At 34.4% G+C, this 14,829-nt stretch overlaps 2 protein-coding genes across 6 annotated transcripts in view; one reads left to right on the forward strand and one right to left on the reverse strand.

Moving 5' to 3' along the window:
* The window catches only part of LOC150100404 (uncharacterized), a 197,917-nt gene that overhangs the window by 130,808 nt on the left and 52,280 nt on the right, over window positions 1-14,829 (forward strand). For all 3 annotated transcript variants that reach the window (XM_090402283.1, XM_090402282.1, XM_090402284.1), the window contains exon 7: window positions 9,874-10,074. In XM_090402283.1, the coding sequence (XP_090258409.1) occupies window positions 9,874-10,074 (201 nt within the window). The remainder of the gene's footprint in view (window positions 1-9,873; window positions 10,075-14,829) is intronic.
* Mettl2 (methyltransferase-like protein) overlaps window positions 1-14,829 on the reverse strand; it is a 195,838-nt gene that overhangs the window by 17,233 nt on the left and 163,776 nt on the right. Inside the window, exon 9 of one of the 3 annotated variants that reach the window (XM_090402287.1) lies at window positions 12,317-12,345. The exons of the other annotated variants lie outside the window; for them this stretch is intronic. Coding sequence (XP_090258413.1) covers window positions 12,332-12,345 — 14 coding nt within the window. The 3' untranslated portion in view covers window positions 12,317-12,331. Of the gene's footprint in view, window positions 1-12,316; window positions 12,346-14,829 lie in introns of those variants that run through there. 3 annotated transcript variants of the gene reach the window in all.

A 14,829-nucleotide genomic window follows, 5' to 3' on the forward strand; every position in this document is an offset into this window, starting at 1 on the left:
CGGGAAATGAAAAGAGTTATTTATAACACGGTTGTAAGTCCATAATTTTACAATGAATGCTGATCACTGTGCAACACTAAAGGAAAGTCTTTCTTTACTTTCCTGTCTTCCAGACCATCATTACTGGGAACCAATGCTTTGCTGCCATGTTTGCCATGCAAAGTGACCCTTGGACATCCAGAAAGGGGAATAATGGTAGTCTCACACTACTTTAGCTTCTGCTTCGGCAAGATAAGCAATCTAGATGGCCTAGCCAGGATCAATTAGCTAGTGGGCTTGCCTGAAAGGATCAAGGGTGCTGCAGTAAGTCTCCCTTCCCATGGTTTGGGGAGAGGGCTCAATGCTTGCTGTGGTGCTGGTATAGCATCTAGGGTGACCCTGGCTTTCCACTCCTGAGTGCAATCATTGCTTGCTGGAGAGCAAGCTCCCATGTGTGGCTCTGTGGTAGGTTGGAAGCTCTGCCACTGAATCAAACTCCTCCTTAGAATCAATAATTTTTCATCCTCTTGTTTGCTTCAATTTCAACAGTTGTCTCTACTATGTGCTACAAAAAGAAAATTTCAGACAGACCATCCCATGTGGCCAAGTATTTTTTTTTTTTTGTCCGTGGTGGGAAAATCTGTATAACATCCATTAGACTGCCATATGGCCCTTTGGTTTATGAATAAAGCTCTCTTAAAAGCTCTAGAAATTTGGGGTAGACAACTTAGCATATATGCCATTGAGTAATTGAGTATACCTACACTATGAAATTCATAGATACCACTATGTAGACTTTCTTCTTCAGGCTACCCAAATTTTCCATTCCTTCTGTCATCTGCCAGTAGTTGTTTGAAAGCTCATGAAATTGAATACTCTGATTTTGTGCCTGTTTATATTGACACTTCAAAATCAGATACCTAGTGTGATTTCTGCTATCTTCCCAGACAGCATATCTGTTCAGATTCCACTAGAATGTAACAACTTCACTGCTGAGCTAAATGCAATAGAGCTTGCATTAAAATACATGACTGCATTGCTACCAAAGGTGCATAATACATGTATATACAGATTCACAGAATTCCCTATAGGTGATGTCCAGAATGTCTAGATAAAATGCACTGGGTGCTACAGAAGCATCCAGTGTATTTTTGAATCCAACATGTCCTTTCTCAGTTATAGAATTCCAAGTCACATTTGAAATTTAGAGAAACAAGGCCAGGTCAGCTCATTTTATGGAACAGAGGCCAATAATAAGTCTGAAATTAAATTGTGACAGCGTAAGCTACACAGGGACTGTAAAGAGCAAGTTGTTCTTGCTCAGCTCTGCATAGGTCATAGTTATCTTACTCACTTCTTCCTAGCAAGGGGGTGATGAAATGCTTATGTGTAAGTTGTGTGGCACTGGACTAACTATCATACATACTTTAATTGACTGTCCTCATTCTGTCAATGAGTACAGGCATTAGTTTAATTGCTTTCATAATATATCTACACCCTATATTCTCAGACAGATATTATCAGATTTATCAAGTGTTACCTTGGTTTTTAAATTTTTACAGAGTATCATTGTTTACCATCTTATATATTATATTTCAGTTTCATCTTATATTTCAATTTATACAAGAGGACATCCTTGGAAGCTGAGAATGCCGCTAAGAAGGGAGTGAGGGCTAGATTTTTTTCTCATAGGGTTGTGCATGATTGGAATGGATTGCCATTGGATTTGTGAGTGCAAGCAGTGTGAATAAATTCAAGAATAAGGATGATAGCTGGTGTATGTAGTATGTGGCCTCCCTCAATGAGTCCCTGACTCCCTGAGGTCTCTCTTCATAATAATAATAAAAATTATGTACATATCAGTTTTATTAGTTTAATCTTGGTAAAAAATATCTTTTATGATATTTTTTTATACTTTTCACACCTAATTATTTTCTGTACATCTTTTAAATTTTTTTTCTACACTTTTATATATCTGTTTATGCTCTTTTCCTATTTATCACCTTGTACTGCTAAGATGTTTTGTTTTAAAGTACACATTTTTAGACCTATGTCTGACCACAGATGCGAGAACCTTGGCTGGCACAGTGCCAAGAAAAGTCAATACGTGTTGAAGGGGAGAAATAAGGCAATGTACAAATTCATCATTTACGTATAAAGTAAATGATGAATTTACTTTATATGTAAAATTTTCCAACTGTTGTACAAGCAAAATAGTCACCACTTTAAAAACTAGAATTTTAATAAAAGAAAAGCTAATTTTCTGACATATAATAATAAAAATTCATCATTGATTATCCTATTATTGGAATGGATTTACCTTCTTCTTGTGCCATGAGCAGAAATGTTGAGGGGTCTTGCATCTGTGTATATGCCACCTATTTATTACACTGTGTACTGCATTACTTTCTTTTGTTTCCTTTTATTTTATTTTATTTTATTTACCAATTCCCAGCTCTTTTATATCCTATAACAAAAAAACATACAACTGTGAAGGAAGAGAAAATATTGGCAGTTTATATCCTTCTTACTAACATCATTACTTCTCCTCCCCACCACTTTCTGTCAATTCCTCTTCTCTCTTATCATTTAATCAATTCTTCTAAATCAGTCACCACCATTAAAGCCTACTTTTATTCCCTTCTTTTACTCCTTGTTTTGTTTGCTGCATGCTACTCTTTCACATTAACTTTTTTTTTACTAATGAGATAAACATTACATTCAAATCACACTTTGCACACTGTTATTCAATTTGAACATTCAAAATATTAGGTCTAACTGTCCATGTCATCTCTGAAACTCATCCTGTGGATGTCTGCAGCAATGACAGTATTCTATCTTGAAGAAAATTGGTTGGCATATCATTTTAACAAATGCAGAAGATATTACGCACAGCATGAAAGATGGTCTCCTTAACAATTCATTACTCACTATAGCGAACCTATTAAAAGTTTTTCCACTTGGCTATCAAAAAATTATAATGCACAATAAATTATATTCCTGTTTTAATCCTGTACCCAAGTGTAAGAAAAGAAAAAAAAACGTTCGTGAACTGTTAGCATAACTAGGTTACTTGTATATAGAAGTTGTTGACCTCACATCACTTACCTTAGTCTCCCATAATACAAATGACACCACCTTTCAGATTTATTATGGTTTTAACAACTTTCTTTTATCCAGAGTATTTTAAAAATATGGTGATACACAAAATAGCATACTTATATATGGAAAATGACTTCTGCACTGAATTAACCTCAGTATCTCTAGCTTCCATCGAGACCTAAATAAAGATCAAAACTGGTCTGGGCAGTGAGCCTTCCCATAATGCACAGCCAGGGCTTGATAAATATGCTCACCTGTGGCAAGTAGATTTTGCTAACAGGCAAGTAGCTTCAGAATGAACAAAATATGATATTTTTTATTCAGTTAAAAAAAAAAAATCTCCAACCTACAGCACTATTAATCACTTTGTAGAACTCTTCTTCTTCCTTTCCAGGCTTATAGGCTAAGTGGCCTGTTCCGGACTCAATTCCATCTTTTTATGAGTCTTCCTCTGCATCGGGTACCTTTTGGGTAGTAATTTAGAATTTGTTTAGGTATTCTGTTTCTATTCATTCTGAGTATGTGTTCTTTCCATTTTTCTCTGCAGCAAATAACTTTCATTTAGGGAGTTTGCAATTCCAAGCTTATTTCTGATTTCGAGACTTTTCATTTTGTCCATTATTGTGACTCCTTCAGTTCTGCACAGAAATTTCATTTCAGCTGATTCAATTCTTCTTTCATCTGCTTTTTTTATTGTCCATATCTCACTGCCATAAAGTAAGGTAGGTTTAGCTACTATGTTGTAGATTCTTATCCGTGTTTTTTTTTTTTTTTTTTGTACATAATTGGGTTTAAAAATTTTCTTTATAATGCCTGTTACTTTAGAAAAGTTTGATAGTTTCAGTTCTATATCATATTTCGCTTCATTTTCATATGACATCTTGCATCCTAAATATTTCAATGTATTTACTTGCTCTGTTATTTTGTTGTTTATTACTATTTTGCTTTGTATTGGGTTAGCACCTTTGAAGGCCATGACTTTTGCTTCAAAGGTGCTAACCCAATACAACAGAAATATCTGTTGATATTTCCATATCATATTTTTATCAGGTTATTCAGATTGCATAATGATTTTTGTAGTTCATTTTCATTGCTTTCAAGGATTATTTGGTCATCAGCAAAGAGTAGAGTAGCTAATCTGTTATGGTTTATCTTAAATCCTGCTTCATTAGTTATCTTCCATTTTTTTATGATTTTATCTATGCATATATTAAATAAAACAGGTGAGAGAGGGCAACCCTGACATACTCCTCTATTTATTGGTTTCAGCTTGATATTAAATTATTATACTTCACAGATATTTTATTATCTTGATATATATTAAATAAGGCTCTAGAGAGTTGGTTTGGTATTTCATATTCTTCTAGGATTTCCCAGTTTTTCCCTGATAATTTTATCAAATGCTTAGGTGTAATCTATAAAAGCTATGTGTGTTTCTATGTTCATTTCTTTGTGTTTTTCAATTAGTAATTTTAATGTAAATGCAGTGTCTATGCAAGACCTGCCTTTTCTGAATCCATTTTGTTCTTCTATTAATTTTGGATCTACTATACATTTAAGTTTATATGCTAAGATTTTTGCATATAACAGGTACTAAGTAAGCTGATGCCACGATAATTGTTACAACCAGATTTATGTCCTTTTTTGTAGATGGAGCTCTTGCTTGCTGGATGGAGCTTTTGTCCAATCTTGTAGACATTTTCCTTCTTTCCAAATCATATTATAAAAGTTAAGTAGCCTGAGTGAGAATTCAAGTCCTGCATATTTGATAAATTCCAAGTTTATATTGTCTTCTCCTGGAGCCATTCCTGTTTTGCTTTGGGTTAATACATCTGTTAATTCTTCTAGAGCAGTGGTTCTTAACCTTTTCGAAGTCACGGAACACTCTTGATTATAAGAAAAATTTGGGGAACACCAAAAGCATTATGGTCATCATAAAACTAACAATAAACATATGCATGGACTTGCATTTTATAAAAATGGACCTTATTTTAATGCGATACTTGAGCTTTTCGGCTTTTGCAGATTTCAGCAATATCAGGTTTAATATGTGATATAGCTATCCTCATCTCTTTGTCCATATTAGTAAGTCTTTCATGCTTTTTAGTTTTTATATTGGTTAATATTGAGAAACCAAGCTCACACAAATATGATGTTGAAAACTGTAACAAAATTTTCAGTGTCCTTGTGAAGACAGCTGGGTATTCAGCTTGAACAAAAATCCAAAATTTCTCAAGAGCTATTTCAGAGAATTTCATTTTTAGAGTACGATCTGTTGACAAGGTAACTCATTTTTCTTCTTCTTGTAACGAAAATTCACAACTCCATGTATTAACTGTGCCAAATGGATTTCGTATTCAGTCATAATTGTGTGTATTTAAGGAAGGAAAGTAACTTGAAATTTTTCTTCCAATATTGTTAAATGTTCTGATATAACGGAAATAATTCCCTCAACATTTTTATTATGGGGCGAGGGAAACATATCTACTGTATTTTTTTCTGATATGCGGTTTTTCAAAAAAGCTGACAATTTGTCAGTGAATGGAAAAATATTTTCATTTTTCCATTGGATATTTGTATTAATGCTATTAAAATTTTTGAAGACATTTTCTACAAAAGCATCTGTACCTTCATTTTGGAAAAAAAGGTTCAATAATTCATTCTTAAGTTCTAAAATTTGTAATAGCACTTTACCCCTGGATAACCATCCTATTTCAGTGTGCAAAAGCAAAAATTTGTACTTGGCTTCCATAGATATACATTTTTAAAAAGGCGTGCTTCTAAAAGTCTTGACTTGATGTAATTTACCATATTTACAAATTGGTCTAGTAGAGGGTTTTATTATTGCCGGTAATGTTTTTGAAACCGGGATTCTCTGGGCCAAAAAAAAAAAAAAAAAAAAAAAAAAAGACAGTGCGTAGATATAATATTTGGGTTTATTTTCTTTGCAAGGGTAACAAATCCTTTAAGAGAGCCTACCATTGATGGAGCACTGTCCGTACAAATTCCTACACACACAGCTCCCATGAAATTTTAAACTTGCAAAAAGCAGTCTTCAGTTGTTAGGATCAGAGTAGCCAATTACACTCAGAACTGTGTCATGTGACACCTTTCACTGGCGGAACACTTGTAACCAGTCCATTGAACACCAGTTAAGAACCACTGTTCTAGAGTGATGATTTCCAAGTTGTCCGAGATGTTTACAAAGGGTCGTTTTCTGTTTTGAATGCTTTCATCATATCACAGATCTTGATAGTAATTTTGCCATGTTTCTATTTTAATGGTATTAATATCTGCTTTTTCTCTAGTTTCATTACTTAGATCTTTAAGGATTTTATGTGTGTTAGGTCTTTTGAGCATACACCCTCTCTCTCTCTAATTTTGTTACAAAATTGTTCCATCTGTTTCTGTTTATTCTCCTGCATGCTGCTTTTTTTTCTGCTATATTTGATTTCTGATTCTATTGTTTTCAGGTTGGGCCAGTTTTTATGCCTTTTTCTTTTCTTCAATAATGCATTTAATTTCATCATCCCAGTCCATAAGGCCTCTTTTTCTTTGTTCCTAAACTTTCTTTTGCAGCTTTTGTCATTATGATTTTTAGGTTTGACCATTCTTCTTCTATGTTCTGGTTTTCTTTTATATTTATCATCTAGTTCGTTATTCTTTTTTGGTACAAATGCTAGAAGTCCAACCTTGAAGGATTCAAAATTCCTATTTTCCTTATACTTTTTTGTTGTTTTCCATCTTGGTTCCCATTTTATTTTTCTGATTAAGAGATAATGATCTGATTCTATTTCACATCCTCTGTTTACTCTTCATTTCTGATTATGTAATCAATAATGCTTCTTGTGTCTTTTGCTTCCCAGGTGTATCTGTGGATGTCTTTATGTTTGAAGAAGGTGTTCATTATTTTAAGGTTATTGCTTATAGTAAAATTTTTTAATATATTTCCATTCCTATTACAGTTAAGTTCTCCTATCGGTCCTATGTTTGGTTTATGTGGTTTATTGCCAATTCTTGCGTTAAGGTCACCCATTACCAAGAAGTGATCCTTAGGATTGGTTTTATTTAAAATGTTCTGCAGTTGTGTGTAGAAGTTTTCTGAGTCCTCCTCTTTTCCTTCTTCAGCTGCATAAATTCCAATTACTGTCATATAGCCTCTATTTAATTTCTCATTTCTATTATTCTATCACTCAAATTAATGGATTATATTGTTTCTAAGAGATTTGTATGAAAAGATCATTACACCAGATTTAGCTCTCTTCTGCTTTCACCCCACTATATATATATATAGATGTAATTTTTGGTTTATCTATTCCTCTCTGCTTTTTTTTAGTTTCTGTAATTACTGCTATTTTTACATTTCTTTCTTCTAATGCTTGGTCCAGTTCTATGATTTTGTGGTGGATACTTTTCACATTCCAGGTAGCTATATTCCAATAGGTACGTTTCTTCTTCTTCTTTTTTTTTTTTTTTTGATAGTTTTCTTCTTGAATCCTTATTCCAGGCCAGTTCATTACCAAATCAGTCTGTCCGTTTACTATCTTCATGAGCCTTTTTAGCAGGTTAAAATTTCGATAGAGGGTTACTGGCCATCTGCAGTATAGCTTGGTGATGGGGCTGCCACCTTACCTTGAGGCCTTCAAGCTTGCCTTAAAGTGGTAGGAGGAAATTTTAGAAAAGACACAGAGATAGAAATAGAATGACCCATAGCCCGCGATTACTCTAATAGCAAGGGTCGTGAGTTGCAGGGGGGGAGGCAACCTCAAAGAAGAGGGAGGAGAGGATAGACTCAGCTAGAGGACCATGGGAAATCCACTTCCCTTGCTATCAAGATTATAGCCCCCTTGTTATGCTATGTCCCAATAGCATAACAAGGGGGCTATACAAAATTTAATAATTTTTTATAGCGCCTATTGTCTTATTGGGACAAAGCATGAAAATTAGGTCTTGGGTATGGTGAGCAGGGTTTTGCATTATGAGATACTTAAGCAATTGCCTCTATATTTATTGTCTATTATATAGGGTGTCCCAAAATTCACGCAAGAAGTAATTGAAAATTGTAATTTCAATTACTTCTTGCTTTTGTAATTTTCAATTACTTTCAACTGTAATTTTTAATTACAATTAATTAAAAATTGTAATTTCTTATTGATTCATAAAGTATACAGTATAGGGTTATGCATGGAATAGCATATCAGGTAAATGGCCTCCACAGCTTTGCTGGCACATACGCACTCTTTTGTCGAAATTTTCCATGACCGTTTTGCATAAATGTGGCTAAATTTCGTTGATACAGCACTCGATTTCCTCCTTCAAGGCATGGGTGGTCGTAGGCTTATTGACATAAACCTTAGACTTCAGAAAAACCCCAAAGAAAAAAGTCCAGCGGCATTAAGTCACACGATCTGGGCGGTCAATTCTGATCACCAAAATGGGAAATTACACGACCAGGAAATGACTCATGCAGTAATTGAATTGTTTCTCGGGCTGTATGGCATGTGGCACCGTCTTGTTGAAACACATGTCGTCACATCTAATTTAGGCACAAAAAACTGGATTATCATGTCGCAATAGCGAACACCATTAACTGTTATTGCCTTATCAGCCGCATTTTCGAAGAAGAATGGACCGATGATGCCTCCAGCCCAAAATCCGCACCAAACACAGTGACACATTGTGGATGCATTTGTTTCTCAACAATCACTCGTGGATTTTCTGAACCCCAAATGCCACAATTTTGTCGATTAACGAAGCCATCAAGATGAAAATGAGCCTCATCGCTAAAGATGATTTTGTTCGAAAAATAAGCATCCACTTGTTGTTGTTCCATAATCCATTCAACGAACTCTCTTCGCTGTGTGTGGTCAGTAGGCTTCAGTTCTTGGGTCAATTGAACTTTGTAAGCATAAAGATGCAAATCTTTCGTGAGAATACGCTGTAGAGAGCTTCTTGAAATGCCGAATTCAAGAGACCACGGTGCCAAATTGATGTTTCTGGACTCTCACGAACTGCTTCGATGTTTTCTGTTGAACGATGGCCAGAGTGTATAAGATCACTAATTGATCCAGTTTCCTTGAATTTTTTAATTAATCTTTTCACAGTTGATGAAGTTAATCACTATTCCGACCTTATTTTGTACAAAAATTGCGAACTGTAGCTGCCAAACCTTCATTATTTTTAAAATATTGCTCAACAATGAAAATGTGTTGTTCTTTCGTGTAGCACTCCATTTTTAATAACCCTGAACTGTCAGCTGTCACGTGGTCTTTTTTTTCTCGTTGGCAACACTTTACCGCACAAATGGCGCTAAATTTAAATCTTGCATGAATTTTGGGACACCCGATATTATAATTTATAGTGAACTTTTAGGAACCATAGGAATAGTTCATTAGTTTGATATTATTATGAATACTGTGGTATGGTGCATTTTCTTTACAATAATATGGAATAGCATTGTGTCTATAATGCTTGGAGATGGGACTGTTTTTCGTAGTTTGTTATAATTGCTGTAGTGAGAGTCGACTGTAATTTATTTTCTTTTACTCTTTTTGCATTAGTAATTTTCTTTAGTTACTCACCTGTTTCTTTTTATAATGTAAAATAGTTTCCTGCTAGATGAAATATTTTTGATTACATACAATTAAAAAAAAAACTCAGCTGAGTTTTTATTCTCTGTTATTGTTAATGTAAAAAATTATATATTATATTACTAGCAAAATTATATATATTTTTTGTATCTGTTCATTGAATAAATGATAGTGATTTTTAAATCTGTAATTTTTATTGTAGAAAACAGTACTGAAACTAGAGATGATTGTATCAGCCATAAAACATCTTTACCTCAAAATAGGCAAATTAACAGTTGTGATGATGAACAGCAGCTTCAGCCTGAAAATAAATCTATAAAATTTTGTCCTGAAAAAGCTCATTTCCAGTCATTTCTATCACTGGATACTGAAACTGGAGAAGCAGTCTATCTCTCGGACTTGGGTATGTGGTTGGTTAAATGAACATTTGTATGATTTGGAGAAAACAAGTCAGAAATATTATTTATACAAAAACATTATGTGAATAAATTATCTTATAAAGAACTGTACAAATAAAATACTTTATTTTATGGATTATTTTGGTTTAATTTTAACTCAGTAGCAAATAATCTTTAAATAAATAGGAGTATAGGCAATTTCGTAGCTTTGTGAAATTCCCATGACAAAATTCTTCAACTAATATTAGGTGTGTCTTAAATTTCAAATCATTGTTGAGTCTGATTTGTAATATTAATCAGAAATAGTAACGTTCCTTACTTTCAAGACAATAATTATCACACACCAATTTGCTTGTGTGAGCATTTGTAGAGTTGTATATATTCCTCACTTATTGTTTGTGTTGAGCAGTCTCCTGAATGCTAGCATCCATAACCACAAAACGTGCTGTTGCTCAAACTTAAAGGATGGTTTTAATCCATTCGCTAGCAAAGGTTGGTTGATTGGTAGAGCCTCTGCTACTAATGGCTCACAAAAAGTTAAGCAAGTTTGAGTATGGTTAGTAGTTGGAAAGGGTTCAATCGTTCGATGCTGTTGGCACACTCTCCCTCGATGAGTCTTAGGACTCCCTGGAGGTGTCACATAATAATAATAATATCATCATTCTTTCTATAGACTTTTATCTACAGATAAGGATGGAATGCTACTCAAAATTTTGTTTCAGAGGAGAAAAACATATTTTGAATTTTATCATACACCATTGAATGACAGATGATTTTAAATGACTTTATATTTATATGCTAATTTCAAAAATATGTTTTGCACATGTGCTGCCTTCAAAGAAAGCTATTAAAATATATAAAAATGGCATTACTTCCTCAATTTGCATCACAGTGCTGCTTTCTCTTATTATATGTTAGCTGTTCCATTAAATAACAATATATATAATTTTAAAAAACATTTCATTCAAATTTCAAAACTTTTTTGCATATATGTTGTACAAATGAAAAGCTACTCTGTAGTCTCAAAAAGATATTTATCTCCAGTTACTACATTCTTTCTTTTTATTTCTAAATTATTTTTATTTTTCAACATAATCTCCCTTAAGACTAATACATTTATTCCAGCGATGCTCCAGCGCCATTATCCTGTACCTGTAGTGGTTCTCAGTAAGATCAGCAAAATACCCCTCTACAGCTGCAACCTCTTGATTCGAAGAAAAACGCTGACTAGCGAGTTTTAGTTTTGGGAAGAGATAGAAGTCAGAGGGAGCCAAATCTGGGGAATATGGTGGATGTTCCAACAATTCATAGTGCAGATCCCTTAATTTTCCCATTGCCAAAACACCTTTGTGGGCAGGTGCATTGTCCTGATGAAAGATGATTTTTTTCTTCTGCAAACTGGGTCTTTTCTCAAGAATTTTTCATCTAGTCTGGTTAAAAGATTGGAATAATATTCCCCAGTTATTGTTTTACACTTTTCAAGATAATTAATAAACAAAATACCTTTAGCATCCCAAAAAACGCCAATGCCATGACCGACTTTGTCTTCTTTGTGCTGAACAACCAGCTTCTGTGACTGTTTTGACTGCTGCTTGGATTCTGGTGTGTAATGGTGAATCCAAGTCTCATCCATAGTAATAAATTGATGCACAAAATCAGTTTTATTCTTGTTAAAACGCTCCAAGCACTGTTCAGAGAATTTCATGCGAGCACATTTTTGATCTGCCTGTGAGTAAGCTCAGCACCCATCTTGCACAAAGCTTTTTCATTTGCAATTCTTCGTGCAAAATATATCCTACTTTTGAAATGCCTATAGTTAGTCTCAGCAATTTCATGCACTTTGACTCGCCGGTCATCCAATACCATATCATGCACTTGATCAATGATTTCAGGTGTTGTTACACTTTTTGAACGTCCTTCACATGGATCATCTTCAAGGCTGGTACGACCACATTTAAACTCGACAGTCCATTTTTCAAGTGTCAAAAATTTTGGCGTTAAGCCTTCTTTTACAAAGAATTTTATAACCGCACGATACTCAATTTTATCCATTTCAAGGAATACAGACAACACTTTTGCTTCAGACAGCTGTATAAAACAAACTACTTGATAGAATAACTTGCAATTTCACATGGATGCTTATGACAGATGTACCAACTTAGAAAAAAAAAAAAAATCTTGCCGATAAGTCTTGCCATCTGTGGTCAAGGCTGAGAACTTTTCCAATCCCCCTCGTACATGTTGCATCTCTGCAGCTTTGCTTTAGGTCCTAAAAACTATAAGAAGAAACATTCTGTATCTTTTTTCTTTTAGTTTTTGTATTTGGTTTAATTTAGTCTATTACCTACCTATTGAAGAGATAGATTAGTCTATCTTTTTTATAAGTAAATGCAATGTTTTGCTAGCCTGTATGTCTGCTATTTCAATTACTCCCTTTCAGTTTTCCTACTTGAGATAGCATGTGTTGAATTTACAGGTAGTTAAGGAGAAAGAAGAAACATGTAGATGTGTTTCTTGAACAGCTAGAGATCATTTGAGAAAATGTTAAGGATGACTTAATTAATTTTGAAAAATGCTAAGGATGGTCAAGGAAAATGTTGGTTTAGTAAATATGAGCAGCTGAACTTGTTTGGTGGAGCAGCAACTATGAATATACTGATAGAAAAAGCATAAGACAAAAAACAGGTTGTGTCTATATTATTATTATTATCTGAGACCTCCAGGGAGTCAAGGACTCATTGAGAGAGCTAATACATCACTCAAACTTGCTGTCATACCTTCCCTTAAATCCGTTCACACTAGATGCAATCACTACCTCTAAAGGCAAACTATTCCACTCACTGCTCTGTCAGAGAAAAACCTAGCTCTTACCCGACTGCGAACAATTCCATGGATGTCCCCTGTGTTTTCTTCCCACCTTCCATATAACAAAAAAATTTCATCAGATGATATCCTAAAACACCCATTCAGAAGTTCAGAGACCTCTATCATATCATCCTTCTTTCTCATGATAGCCAGTCTGTAATCCACATACTTGCAGCCTGTCCCCATAATCCCAATATAATCTTTGTAACTCTTCTTTGCGCTCTTTCCACAGCTTCTTTATCCCCTTGGAACCTGGCAGACCAACCTGTGCACAATAATCCAGGTGTGGTCTTATCAAGGCCTTTATAAAGAGACAAAATGACTTCCTTATCCTTCCAGGTCATGATTTGCTTCAACATCACAATAATCCTCTGAGTTGTTGCAACTTTTGCTATGTGACCTTTCAGCTTCAAATTCTTATCCATCATTAAGCCATCATCCCTAGCCTCATCAGTTTCTTGTTGCATAACATCACTAATATAATGTGCCACTGGAAATCTCATCATGCCAAAGTGAATAACTTTACACTTACGGGGAGGGTTTGGAAAGTTCTGATAAATACCTAGAACAAAAATATTAAAGCAACTGATATGACACAAGAAGGAATATATGTTGAAACCCTTAACCCCCATGTTTCAACAAATTTAAGAAGACAAAGAAAAAAAGAACAAATTATAAAAGAACAAACACCAGAACAAAAATTAATTAATTTTTGTTCTGGTGTTTATCAGAACTTTCCAGACCCCCTTTCGTACAAACATTAAACTGATAGCCATTTTTGTTTGCACAAATTTTCAGCCTATTCAAATCATTTTATAAGTACTAGAATATCAGTAGCATCCCTACCTTCGTATCATCGGCCAAACCCTGTTAGACCCTTCCTAATGTCATTAATGTATAGGTTGAACAACAATGGTCCAAGGACTGAACCTTGAGGTACACCACTGGTCACTTTAAATCTGACATGTTCACACCCACCGTATACCACCTTTTGATATCTGTCTGTCAAACATCCACTTATCCAAGTCAAGAGTTTGTTCCAATCTCATATTCTCCAGTTTATGCAACAATCTTTCATGTGGTATCCTATCAAATGTCTTATCGAAATCTAACATTATCATGGTGTATCCAGCCTATATAATCTATATCGAAGTTATAAGTCAGCAGTTAGAATTGGAAGAAATACAGGAAAATAGTTTGATGTAAAATCAGGTGTAAGACAAGGATGGATATTATCTCCACTCTTTTTATTATTATTATTATTATTATTTCGGGCAACTCCAAGGAGTCGACAGACTCATCAAGGGAGGCCCTAACATCATGTCAAGAACAACTATTCGACATTCACACAGTATCTATCATACCTCGCCTTGAACTCATTCGCAGTCATAGCACCCACAACAGACTCTGGCAGCTTATTCCACTCATTCACCACTCTCCAAGTAAAATACCTAGCTCTAACACCCCCTGCTAACCACATTCTTGCCCAGCTTCCATGTATGGCCCTTAGTCCTTCCACCACCAGTCCTATTCTCATTTCATTTTTAGAGTACGATCTGTTGACAAGGTAACTCATTTTTCTTCTTCTTGTAACGAAAATTCACAACTCCATGTATTAACTGTGCCAAATGGATTTCGTATTCAGTCATAATTGTATGTATTTAAGGATGGAAAGTAACTTGAAATTTTTCTTCCAATATTGTTAAATGTTCTGATATAGTGGAAATAATTCCCTCAACATTTTTATTATGGGGCAAGGGAAACATATCTACTGTATTTTTTTCTGATATGCGGTTTTTCAAAAAAGAGATACTTTTTTTCTGAAAAGCTGACAATTGGTCAGTGGATGTCAAAATATTTTCATTTTTCCATTGGATATTTGTATTAAATGCTAT

Source organism: Typopeltis vanoorti, chromosome 13, assembly GCF_054136105.1.
Source record: "Typopeltis vanoorti isolate ZY-2024b chromosome 13, IOZ_Tvanoo_1.0, whole genome shotgun sequence".
NCBI classification, from domain to species: Eukaryota; Metazoa; Arthropoda; class Arachnida; order Uropygi; family Thelyphonidae; genus Typopeltis; species Typopeltis vanoorti.